This window comes from Calonectris borealis, chromosome 28 (genome assembly GCF_964195595.1).
Source record: "Calonectris borealis chromosome 28, bCalBor7.hap1.2, whole genome shotgun sequence".
NCBI classification, from domain to species: Eukaryota; Metazoa; Chordata; class Aves; order Procellariiformes; family Procellariidae; genus Calonectris; species Calonectris borealis.
The window spans coordinates 6,412,087-6,424,526 of NC_134339.1; the positions used below are offsets into that span (position 1 = coordinate 6,412,087).

At 40.6% G+C, this 12,440-nt stretch overlaps 1 protein-coding gene across 7 annotated transcripts in view; it reads right to left on the bottom strand.

Annotated features, from left to right (window-relative positions):
- KDM4B (lysine demethylase 4B) overlaps window positions 1–12,440 on the bottom strand; it is a 94,121-nt gene that overhangs the window by 66,616 nt on the left and 15,065 nt on the right. For 4 of the 7 annotated variants that reach the window (XM_075175300.1, XM_075175301.1, XM_075175302.1 and 1 more), the window contains exons 3-5: window positions 11,469–11,644; window positions 10,474–10,588; window positions 8,185–8,378 (exon numbers count right to left, since the gene is read on the bottom strand). In XM_075175300.1, coding sequence (XP_075031401.1) covers window positions 8,185–8,378; window positions 10,474–10,588; window positions 11,469–11,644 — 485 coding nt within the window. Of the gene's footprint in view, window positions 1–6,787; window positions 6,946–8,184; window positions 8,379–10,473; window positions 10,589–10,813; window positions 10,915–11,468; window positions 11,645–12,440 lie in introns of those variants that run through there. The other 3 variants (XR_012677537.1, XR_012677536.1, XM_075175303.1) reach the window with 3 other exon arrangements.

Sequence of the window (12,440 nt, forward strand, 5' to 3'; positions counted from 1 at the left end):
AGTGGCAGAGTGCACTGTTCAAAAGCCTCAGTTATTAAAACCAATCTGTGATCCTGTCAGACTTCCATAGATCTTCATTTCAAATCAGGCCTGAGCTTTGAGCAGACACTTTCAAAACGCAAGAATGAGTTGCCGCAAGAGCCTTCTTGGATCAAAGACATGCTTCTCTCAATCCAGACTGGGACTACTGAGCTGTGATGAATTATTAGTGCTGGCGGAAACAGCAGTACACCATTAAACACTGTGTCAGTGGAGCAGGAGCCCACTTGAAGACACTGCTGTAAAAAGGAGGATGTGATCACAGATCAGCATTCCCACCTTCCAAGATCATGACGGAAAGGTACAAAGACAAACCACAGATCGGAACGATCTCCACTTTGCTAGGTTAGGTACAACAACTCACAGATGAACCCCAACCTCTAAGAGCTCATAATTTTAACAAACTGACTGGACAGGCCCGGTAAAGATGGACATAAAACGCACAGACTGAAAACTAAAATGGCAGCAATGTACTTACTAATACCATGTCTTCTGCAGTGGATTTAGGCAAGAATAAGAAACAGAAAGAGGACTTCGGAGGGGCAAGTACATATACAGAACAGAGCTAAGTGAAAGGAGGAGGGAGACCAAATGGGTACAAGCAGCCAGCTGGCTGGCTGAGGTCATTTCACCTGTTCTCTTAGAGAGCAACAGTCCCTCTTCGGACCAGTTCCGTAGTGGATCCCATCAGTCCGAGAGTCTGGCTTGATCTTCATGGCATTTTCTCTCAAAGTTAAATGAGGGTGAATGAAGAAAGGCAACACGCAAGTCCTACCTCCCCAGAATACCGTGCCTCCTCTGCATCAGAAAAATTTTCTTTTAATAATCTGTCTACAACACCGTAATGAAACACAACAAAAATCTAAGTCTATTAAAAAGAAAAATCTCCACTATTCCAATTGCAGGCACCGGATTAGGAAGATAATCTGCATAACACAAGTTAGAGCTCGTAACTCTTCATATAGTTTGATTTGATGACTTAACCACATTAAAACCACTCCAGTCACCTGAGATTCAGTCTCTGTACAGTATGTCGATCCCTTGGATTTTTAGAGCAGACTATCAGCTAGCATCGTTCCCTCTCTAATGAGATTTACACCATCCTTCACCCACAGCACCACCTCCAGGACAAACAGTACCCCTCCGACCTGAGGGGAGCCTGGAGGAAGGCTTGTTTGAATATTAGTAGTATGGTGTGGTTTGTATTGATTAACTAATGACTGTGGTATATGAAGCTTGAAAGGCTGTATTAATAGCTCACTGCTGCACTGCTCTCATTTATCAGTGAATTACAGGGGGATGCAACTCTGCATCTCAATATATCACTCCTTTCACGAATCTCAGAGCAAATCAACATGCACACGGATTCTCAATGCAGAAAGCCTGTTCCAAAGCAGCTTTCACCTAACAGTTTTGGAAGAGGTAGGAGAGTGAAAAGCTGTTCTACCTGGTCATACTTTATCTCACTTTCCTTTTATGTCTTTTAATGAATACCACTGTTCCTTCCTCTGTCCCTTTTATCAACAGAAAAGGGTCTTGCTCTGCCAAATCTGCCTGAGAGCAAATGGTGTTGCAGTTAATCTACAAATCAACCATCACCATAAATTCGACTTTTTCTCCATCCAAAAGTGCAGAGCTGTAAAACAGATTACATGGGTTAGCAGAGGCAGGAAGGAAATTTGTGAGCTGCAAGGAGCCCATCACGGCCAAATGGCCTTCCCCTGCCCATCCTTTCTCTCCCACTCCACCCCAACAAGCCTATAAATCTCTACTGTCAGGAGTGGAACACACAAACCGCAGATGTGTGCACACATTTAAGAGCAACGCAATCCCACACACTTCGCATGGAAGGCTGATGCAGACTTTGGGGATCGAGGGAGGAAAGGCTGCAGAATCTTCTTCTGAATTCCCTAACGCCAAGAAACAGGAAAAGTAAAACTCAAAAAAAAAAATTCTCTGTATTGAGCAATATGGAAAGTCATGGTGTAAGAAATTCAGCATCCTCAGTTCCCTCAAGGGCAAAATGCATATGTGATTCCAGCTAATCTAGCTTTAAGAAACTCACAGGACCTCCAGGGTGCAAGGGTTACTGAGATCCCAATAATCAAGACTTAGAATCACATCTGATCAATTCAGCAATCCAACCACCTTGTGCAATGGCCCCCGAAGGGAATGTAATAGTTAGAAGGCAATAAATGATGCAAGGGACAAATGCCCTTCTCCCCTGCTGCCACACAATTCAGTATCAAACATTAAACCCAGCTGCTTTGAATGAGATTACATCAAACTCGCAACAAACGGCAACATATGTGAGAGTGTTAAAGCAGAGGGATGGCGCAGAATACCACATGGGGGAAATGGGGATAAGGACCAGCACCCTGCACTGAAAATGATGACGGAGAGAAGCTGCAAGAGTTAAGCTCCATGACCGTATTAGGTTATTGTCTTTCCCCGAGACAGTTTTCCAGGGATTAACATTTTCTATGCTGGGGGGAGGATAGGACAGCAGTTCTGACTAAGACAGCTGCAATGCTCCTAAGACAACAATGAAAAATAACATCAGCAGTGAGATCCTCAGCACTTCCTATCTGCAGCTGCTTTAGTATATGCTTTTAGCCAAGAATAAAGAGGGCTCCTTTTACAATCCTCTCCCAGGGGAAAAATCATGGCTTGTTTTAAATCTCCCCATCATATCTGTTAGAAAATGTAAGGTTTCCCTATTGATGGTGGCATCAGTTACAGATACTACAAATTTATTAAATTGTAGATGTTACAAGCAAGTCCTCCCGTGGACTTGTTTTCCTCAATTCCTACAGACAGACTCACCCTACACAGGGCACCTCGCCAGACCCTTGGAGGAAAGAAAGCAGAAATTCTAGAACACTTTAACCAAAGTTTTCAGGTATCTCTATGTTCTTTCAAGTAAGCAGTCTTGCGACTTCTACAAGACAGAATTCCAGAAGTGTTTTTTAAAATGTAATTGTATCCGTGACCAGTGCTTTCAACTAATCGTAATTATTTTAAAGTTCCTTTGGTAATTTGTCCTTAATTCCACATAAACTGCTGTTCTGGCATAAAATGTACTTTGTGATATCAAAGTCAAACAAATTAGGCATGATCCACTTTCAGCAAGGGAACATTTTGGAGAGGAGACCATATAACTTAAAAGCTAAAGCTGGTTCCCTATTTTAATTAAAGGGGATTAAACATCCATCATGATAAGGAAACAGGGACATTTTATAAAAATCAATTACCGTCCTTAGTGTCACTGGTTTAACACCTGCAGTTTCTGAGAGAAAGAATACAGTATAACATCCCATTAATACTTACAGAAGGTATATTAGATATTGTTGCTATATAGCAAGATCAGTCACAAAATATCTGAGAAAAATAACATTATTACCCAGTCAGGTGTTACAGTGTTGACAAAACAAGATAGAGACATTACACCTCCAAAGTGTATCCATCAAATTCACATAATTGAGATTTAAAGCTTCCTTCGGCACTTCCCTACCACAGGAAGCCCTCAAGGTAGGTATTGCACATTTTTATAGAGATGAAACGAAGTAATGGTGGAGTATCACAGTGTTTAAAAATACGTTTTTGAAATTGCAAGGGCTGAGATGCATACATTCCTCAATAAAATGCCATAATAACCATGAAGTATGAGGCTTGGCATTCAGTTTTGTTGCTTCTGTCATTACAAAAATCAGTCTTCTGTTAGCATCATTTGACAATATGCTCTATTTTAGATCTCAGCATGTGAATGTATAAGGTAATTATACATAATATGTATAATTGATACAGTAAAAACTCCTACCACAAGAGGTTTAATACAGGGCTGCAAAATGAAATACATTCAAACTTTTGAAAAAACTGAAGACAGACTATGAAAAGGTTGTAATTATACAACCGCTAATGGGAGAGGGACGTTTTATTGTAATATGAGAAACAAGCAAGCAAGAGACTCGATGTGGCAGCTCCCTGCCTGAGAAGCTTAACGTGAAGTTACACAACAGCTCCTAACTCCTGGTATGTTTGCTGGAAACTGCCCGCACCTTCTATGCTACCTCTTCAGCCTGTCAGATTGATTTTCCAGTAAAAAACAACAGGGTGACTACAATGTAGACCAGATGCATACATCCGAGAAACGGCGCATCAGAAAAGATGATCGTCTTCGATATGAGGCAAGTATAACCTGAAAGGGGCAGTACGGATATCTTTGCAGCAGCAATCATTATGGCTAAAGACATGTAACAGTGCTCGTTCTTCCTGGTACAACAAGACAGAATTTAAGAAATAAATGCATTGCAATCTACAGGCGTAGATAAATCATTTAATGAGACTGGAAACAGGAAAAAAGCTGCGTTCCATTAACCCCTTTCCTCTCCCTCATCACTGGATGACCCTTTAGTGCTCAAGTACTTCACCTAGTGCTGAACAATTTTTCAACCTGCATCTCCAGTGACACAACTGTGTAGACAACTCATATTGCTGCAGCCTGTTCTACTCTGCTTATGGAAAAGAAACAGTACACGAAGGCATTGGCAGCAGGACTTCTCTGCAGTGACAGAGACACACATTAATCAAGGAGTTGTATGACCAAGCAGATGCTCATTAGGTTGTACAAAGAAGCCATCTTCAGTTGTTGAGCCTCAGACATTTATTTTAACTCTAATCCCAACAGTCCCCAAAGTACCCGTTTTGTAAGAGGTATAGCCCAAAATTCCAAAGACAGAAATGGAAGATACATACAAAATAATACTTCAGTAACCATCCTCCCTGATCCATGAGACAGATTCCTTTCTCAGCTTATCTTTGTCCACTGAGGTGGCTTCTCATGGTCTGACCATATCATCCAGACCTCCACGAGAAGGTACTTCACCTCTTCCATAGCAAATAAACATAGAGATTTCTTGTAGAACCCACTTGAATGAGGTCTGGGACGCAACCTCAATCGGCTCGATTTCCTTCTCACCTTGCCTTCATAAGGAAACAGAGCTGGTGGCTTCTCACTGCTCCTACGCGCTACCCTGCAAAGCGGGGCTTTGGTTGCACAGCCTGCATTAAAGTCGCCTAAGATAACTTATGAGAGACATGAACAAAGAGTTATGGTTTTTAACAGACAATTTTGAGGCAGAATACTACCAATGCAGAGAGTCCTTGGTTTCACTATATAAATATCTCTGACAACCCAACAATAACTCTGCCTCTTATTTTAGAGCTCAACCCCAAACTGGTAGACTTCGTAACTCTCCACACTCCCGCTATTCCCCGAGGTGCTTCTAAGATGATCACTGTCAGAGTCAAAGAGTCTATAAAAAGGATGAAGGAAGCTGGGAAATTTCCACAGAGGTGGTGCCAGAAAAACAGAACTAACATTTTAGCCATCTTTGAGTAAAGCCAGGCTGCACCACTGGAATTTCATCACTGAAGTCCAAGAGCTCCCCCAACTGAGCTCTGGGATGACTGCAATCGCAACCAGAAGACGGGCGATTGCTCGGGTATGGGGAAAGTTCCAGGTCTGCTCAAAGGGGTATTCAGATTTACTCCTCAGAAGCCAATGCTTGTTCACAGAAGAGCTTGAGAACTCATTAACAGAAGCTGTCATAGTGAAGAACAAGGAAGAAATGACTTGGGCAAGTGGCATACTCTTGCCTTATGCTTAAGGGAACAGCAGGGAGGCCTGCCAAACCAGCAGTGGCATCCTGTCACAATACATCTAGTTTTGTGTTACACACTGTCATCTATGTAAGAAAACTCAGTTGAACGGGAAAATGTTTTGCCCGAAACATGGTCTGTCCTCAAAATCCTCATTTTCCCCCAACCATGTAGGGTTTATAGAGCTAGTTACTGTAAAAGAACTATAGAAACATAGAATGGCTGGATAAAAATCCTCCCCTCCTTTTTAAGTGGGGTAAAAGCACCTTCTAAAAAAAAAAAAACAACCACAACCAAACCAATAACCAAACAAACCAAAAACCAACCAGGTGCAGAGCATGTTCCTGCTTTGATTTTTAACCAGCAACACCTGAGCTCCTTTACAAAAAGATTTTATGATTTCTCTTTTCTATTCCAATTATAAGCAACAGTGACTGAACTCTTCAACAACTGAAACCCCTCTTAGGGGAATATTAGGTGTTCCTCAGCATCTCCCCAAAATCCTCAGAAGATTAGACAGAAATAAAAGCTACCAAGAACTTCTAAGATCCGATATTTGCCACAATTTCCCATCTATAATTTCCACTTCTTTCTGATTCTTAACCTCTTCACACAAACACGCTACACAAAGGTGTTTCGGGTTTTACTGTTTGGAGATTTGTTTTGTTTGTTTCTCTACTATGCAATCCGTATTTCCCACAGAAACAACAGCAAACATAAGGACATAAGGAAAAACCACTGTTTAGCAAAGATGAGGCAACAGCTTCATGCAATGAGTTCATCCTTATGATATACACAGTATGTGGATATCCACATATTGTATCTACAATACTCAAAAAAACCACATCTGTTCTCTACCTTTTGCTCACAATGTGAGAGTTTGTGGAACAGCCATTATTTCTGAAGCTGTAACCAGCTTCTCTTTTCAAGGTAATCTGCTCTTATTTCTACTTTTTTGAAAGCGATAACCTTCTATTCTGGGCTCAGAACAAAAAGCAAGCCGAAGACAGATGAGGCAGAACTGGTTACACACAGGCATGAAAGGAGCGGTCAGAGAGAGCCACGATCGCATGACCCTAACGCAAACCTCAGGTCAGTTGCTCGTACAACTCTTAGAGCAGCCAACTCCTGTGTGCTGACGTGCTGAAACCGCCACACTCAAGAAGGCATCGGCTTTGCTGGTGGTCACTGAGCTTTATGGGCAAAGGAGAGTAAGAGCTTCTCATGTGCTGGTGTCACCACCTACTGGAGACAGGGACCGAATAAAAACGGGTTTGATGAACCGCTTCTGAAGATGAAGGAAAAAATTGACAGTATCTAAAATGAGAGCATGTCACATTCCATTCATAATCCAGAGATATGTTTCTTGAGATCAAGCTTGTTTAACAGAGGTATCACAAGAGATTCCGCAAAATCCTTTTGCATCTGCCTGAAAGAGGGAGACTGAGAATCGGGTACGCTGGGGAAACAGATTTTCTGACATGTTGGAAAGTTTTTTACAATTCACATTAAGACTATAGCTGAATGTTACAGATTCAGCCCCTCCTTCCACTCCTTTTCAAGACTGTAAAAGAACACTATATCCATTCATTACAGCCTCTTTGCTGTTGGTAGCTTTTATATGCCCACTGGCACTAACAGCCTGGAGATACTTGGTGTCACCAGGGACTCATATTGCAGAGAGATGGGAGGATCTTGTCTGCCATGCCAGGGCACAATGACAGCAGCTTCACCGTGACATTTAAGCTCTAATTTGCACGCAAATGTCAATATTTATTAGCCACATCAAGATCTTCAGTAAAGCTCTTCTGGGTTGCTAAGTCTCTCTAGTTATACTTTTAAATAGGTTGAGAAAAAAGACGACAGACTTGGTAACATATTCCAGATTTCCTAGCTTTTTAATTTCATCCTTATCTATTGATTATTTTTGTGGAAAGTTATTTCCAACCGGTCTATGCATCAACAGTGTTGAAAAATGCTTATCGTTATTCTAAGAATTGACCATGAAAAAATAACCCTTTGACCTACCTTGTCCCAGAGTTGTAAGCATATTTACATATTTAAAAAATGGAAATTTTAAAGTAACATGTTTCCTGCCTACAGCACAATGCAAGAACAACAGTCTTTCAGTATTGAAGTGCATCTGAAGCATCCACACATTCCCATCACCATTTGCTCTCCCACATTAGTGGGAGAGCTCTCCTATGCATTAGTTTCCAAAAAGCCCCAAGTGCTGAAATCTGTTTTCACTTGTAATCTCAACAAGTCTCCCTAATTCTGCTACTTTTCTAGAAAGTCAGGAATTAGGCCTCCAAGCCAGTCAGCATGAAAGAAAGTAAAACTGCTTTCAAATGTAGAGTAGGAGAGAGAAAAAAAAGGGAAGTTAGACACTAAGTAGGCCTGATGGAATTAGGTAGACCTGAAGAAAAGGGTAAGTGAGGGCAAAGCTACATAGTCACCATCTATTGGTACTCTATCACCTACCAGGATTTTGGCTCCCCAAAATGCAAGTAGTTGATACTGTAGAGATCCATGTCCTCTGTATGCCAAGCAAACGTTGTCTTCCACATCCCAAAGTAGAGGTAGGGAGTGTTTACACCTTCTATGATAATTCCACACTCATGTTCCACCATGTCTAAGAGGGTGTTCAGATTGCCAATATTCCATTCTTCCACATCCTGTAATTCAAAAGGAATGTTTTATACTGGAATATATCGGGACTCGCTAAGCAGAATAATAGCCCACAGCTTCCTTTCAATGCCTCAAAATGTGGATATCCTAGTGTTATCTGCATTAATTTAATTCCACCTGCTTCCAGAAAGCTTACTTTTAGTGTTCATCAATAACCATGAAAAGGATGCATTACCACTACTTTGTGGCAAAGGGATTGATTACTAGCTCCTCACTAAACGTGTTCTCTGAAGAGGCACTTATACTATGTGATACTCTACCATTAAGTACCTGTTCTACTAATAAACATAAGATAAACTAAGGGTAAAATACACTTCTCTCAATGACATATTCCATCCAGACGTTCTTCACCTGATGAACATGTATCAGCTGATGAGAAACACTAGACTTCAACGTGGCCAAAGTGGCAGAAGTCTCTATATCAGCTCAGTGCTTCAGATAAAGAAGAAGGGGAAGGCAGTTTGGTTATTACCAATATTTAAACAGAAAGAGCAATAAAAAGAAGTTCTAAATCTGATAGTTGGTTTTCTCTACTTCAACGTGAAATAGAAAAAGTCACATAAACTGGTACAAATCTTTAACCTTGAGATTGCCTGAAGAGTAATACAATCTCCAAAAAGGAAACAAACAGTTTCCTTCACACCCCTTTTCCCCAGTGTACTTAATATACATGCAAGTAACTGATAGGTATGCAAGCAATCCCAGCTTTGTGCTGCTTGGTGGAGTTAACTGCAAGACAGAGAAACTCAACCTGCTCAATCTTGGAACTTTCTAAATCAACGTGAAAAAAAACCCACAGGGGCAGGGAGGAAAGGGCTGAAGAAAGGAAGCAGCTGAAAAGCAAGATGAAAAGGAGAACAGAGGGAGAACGTTCTTCATGACTCTGACACCTCAATGCTTGGAGCAATGTCAGTAATTGGAGAATAGGAAATGTTCTTTAGGTGTGACTGGTAATTCAATTATTTCATTTCTGCTTATAGGAACTTGAAGGAAGCACAATGTATATTCAGTACATTGCAGTAGCTACTTCTCCTAAAGCTTGTATTTGTGCCTGGTTATGTCACCTTCCCCAATCATACCATGGACAAGAATGCGATACTCGCATCAAAGCACCAAATACTATGGATAACTTTCCTGTCCATGGCTGTGAAGACCTCAGATATCTATGTTTATTCCAATTAATTCTATATTAAACCATACTGAGAATAAAAACACACTTTTACATTAACACTGTTTATACTGCAGACAATCAGACAACACTCCAAAAAGGCCACTTTCCACTCAAAAGAAAACTACAGAGGAAGGCCACTGCTTTAAATTAGCTGCCTAAACAGAGTAAGAAGATAACCAACCTTTATCATTTACAGCAGAAGAAACCATAACAGAATTACTTTAAGCATAGGATGCAATTTCACCAAGGAAAAGCTTAAACAATGTGAATTGTAAAACAATTTAGCACGCAGGTGCATCGTATCCTAATATACTTGCCTACAAAGAAAAAATCCAAATGCAAATATTTTAGCTGTGTTAAGAATCAAAAAAAATATTTTTGATGAAGGACCTAATTCCTTGAAATGCTGTTTTCTGGCTCTCTAAGGTGCTTCAGCAGAAATCTCTATTTTATTCCCCTTAAAAAAAAAAGAAAAAAAAAAATCAAACCCTAGCATGATAGAGATCAGCATCAGTAGCTTACTTTTACTCTACCTGCATACCATCACATATATCTGGGCATATCATTATGATACCAGTCCAGTTTTCTTTAACAACCTTTTCTGCAAGCTATACACAATTTTTGGCCATGCACATCGTAAAAAACTTGTTTAAATCACTTTCTTCCTCATTTTTCTAGTAAAACTAAGCTTTTCACAGCTTCCATTGACTCTGTTATCCTGAATCTCTGGGGAAGGTGGGAAGTTTAGTCACACTTTTGTAATGAGGGAAAAATAAAGATATTATTTGCCTTTTTTTTTTTAAGGTTGCTAAATCAAATAAATTCTGAATTACTGTTCCTTAATGAGAAAAGAGCAATAAGGAAGTGAGTATCCATATTTAAAATAAATAAAAGAGGAGCATTTCACTTACTGCATCATATAGTGAGCCACTGATATCAGCCCCATAAATTGGTGAAACAAATGTGAGGTTCTTCCAGTACTTGCGCTCCAAGTCTTCAAAATCTTGATGGCGTGGAGTACAATACCTGACAAGAACATGGAAAAGATAAGGATGTAAGAAGTCCTAAGGAACACTCATCACAGACAGATAAACAACTGAAAAGAAGCGTGCATTTCAAAGCAGGCACACTCAGAAAGTTACTGAAGGTGCATTTCATTTTTAATTCTACTCAGGTTTATATAATTTACTGCCTTTCAAATCTTTCTACAAAACCCTTTAGTGCATACTGACAAACAGGAGGTGCACTTACGTGAAGCACCAGATCCCCATCCTAAGGATGCATGAGATGAAGTTATTACACAGGGAGCTGAAGGCAGGTAAAGCACTCATGTACATGCTGTATTAGCAATATTTGAAAGTTGATTGCATGATGTCAGTAATGCTTGAGTTAAAACCCGAGGTACTCCAGAGCTCTGGGAAAGTGACTCTGGAAAAAGGATGCAACTGCAGCTTGTATCAGTTGGCTTTCCCAGCTAACTGAAACGCTCTGCAAAGTTCCCAGTCACTTCGGAAGACACTCATGTTATTAATATTACCTCAGGCACTCCAAGATACTTGTATTTCTACCTCAGCAATGGAACACATTTTCCAGAACAACCATTAATACACCAAGAGCTCTTCTTTGAGGCCCAAGCCATTCTTTTAAGGCAGATTCTTAGCCAAATACTGACTTCGAAGAATCTTTCTATACCAACTCCCAGAAAAAGATCTAAGATACACCAAAAGCCGCCAAGTTACAAATTTGTTTGAGATTCTGGATGTCAGCTTTCAAGAAAAAGCTGTTTCCTCAGAAATGCTTCCTATTTAACAAGGCTGCATTTTCTTTCCAGCTTGTTTCTAGAAAGAAAAGCTTTCTGCACAACTCCCCATTCACAATGTAAGCCCATCGCTTAACACAAACATACTTCTCGCTATTAGCCAGACGCCGGTATTCTCCCACAGTCATAGGTTTCTTCTGTATATTATACTGGGTGAATAACCCCGACTGTCCAGTAACCACCTGCTGAATAGGAGCTGGGATAACCATGTCATCTATGTCATCATAGGTTTTTCGGGGCTTCCATTCCTTGGGAGGAATCACCTAGAATTGGAAAAGAAGGGAAAAAATAAAGGGGGGGGGGGGGGGAGAAAGAAAGAAAAAAAAACACTTCACTTTCACAACAGGCAAACACAACCTCTACAGAAGAAAAAACTGTTGAAGTGGAAGGTATTTCATCCTGCTGCTGCAGGTTATCAGATAACAGCAGCATCTCAAATTACCAGCACAGATGACAAGACACCTGTTCTGCATCTGCTGAAGTGCAGGACTAGCTGACACGCCTGCTAGCAGTCCCATCAGTACAGTGTCACAGAAGGTGGCCAGTGATGATAAAAAGCTATATAGTTATACCAAGAAAATACGCTGCATGCCAGAAGGACTGCACGTGCTTTCCCTACAGAATGGCATTCCTCTCTCACCTACCATTCCACAAAGTTGCATGAAGACTCCAACAGCTTTATCAGTATGTTGCATCTCTACAAGTCCATAACCTTTTATAGTGGTCTAAACGACTATTCTATCTAGAAGATCACTTACATTAGGCTTTTCTTGAGGAGGTGGGGGTTTTTTTGTTTTGTTTGTTTGGATTTGTTTTTTTTTTTAACCAGGAAGGCTCAAAATCCTGTTGCATTATTGCTGTTGATATTTCTGTATTTGTAGGTGACACATCAGGGACCAACTCCTTAAATGAAAAGGGGCAGAGGTAGGGAAGAACAAAAGGACGTGGGGAACGCGTCCAGAACTCTTTTCTCACTCTTGGAGGCTGTGCAAAAAAACTGCTGCAAAGCAGTGCTGAATCTGGAAGAAAAAGCTACAATTTTAAACAGAAGAGCTGCCA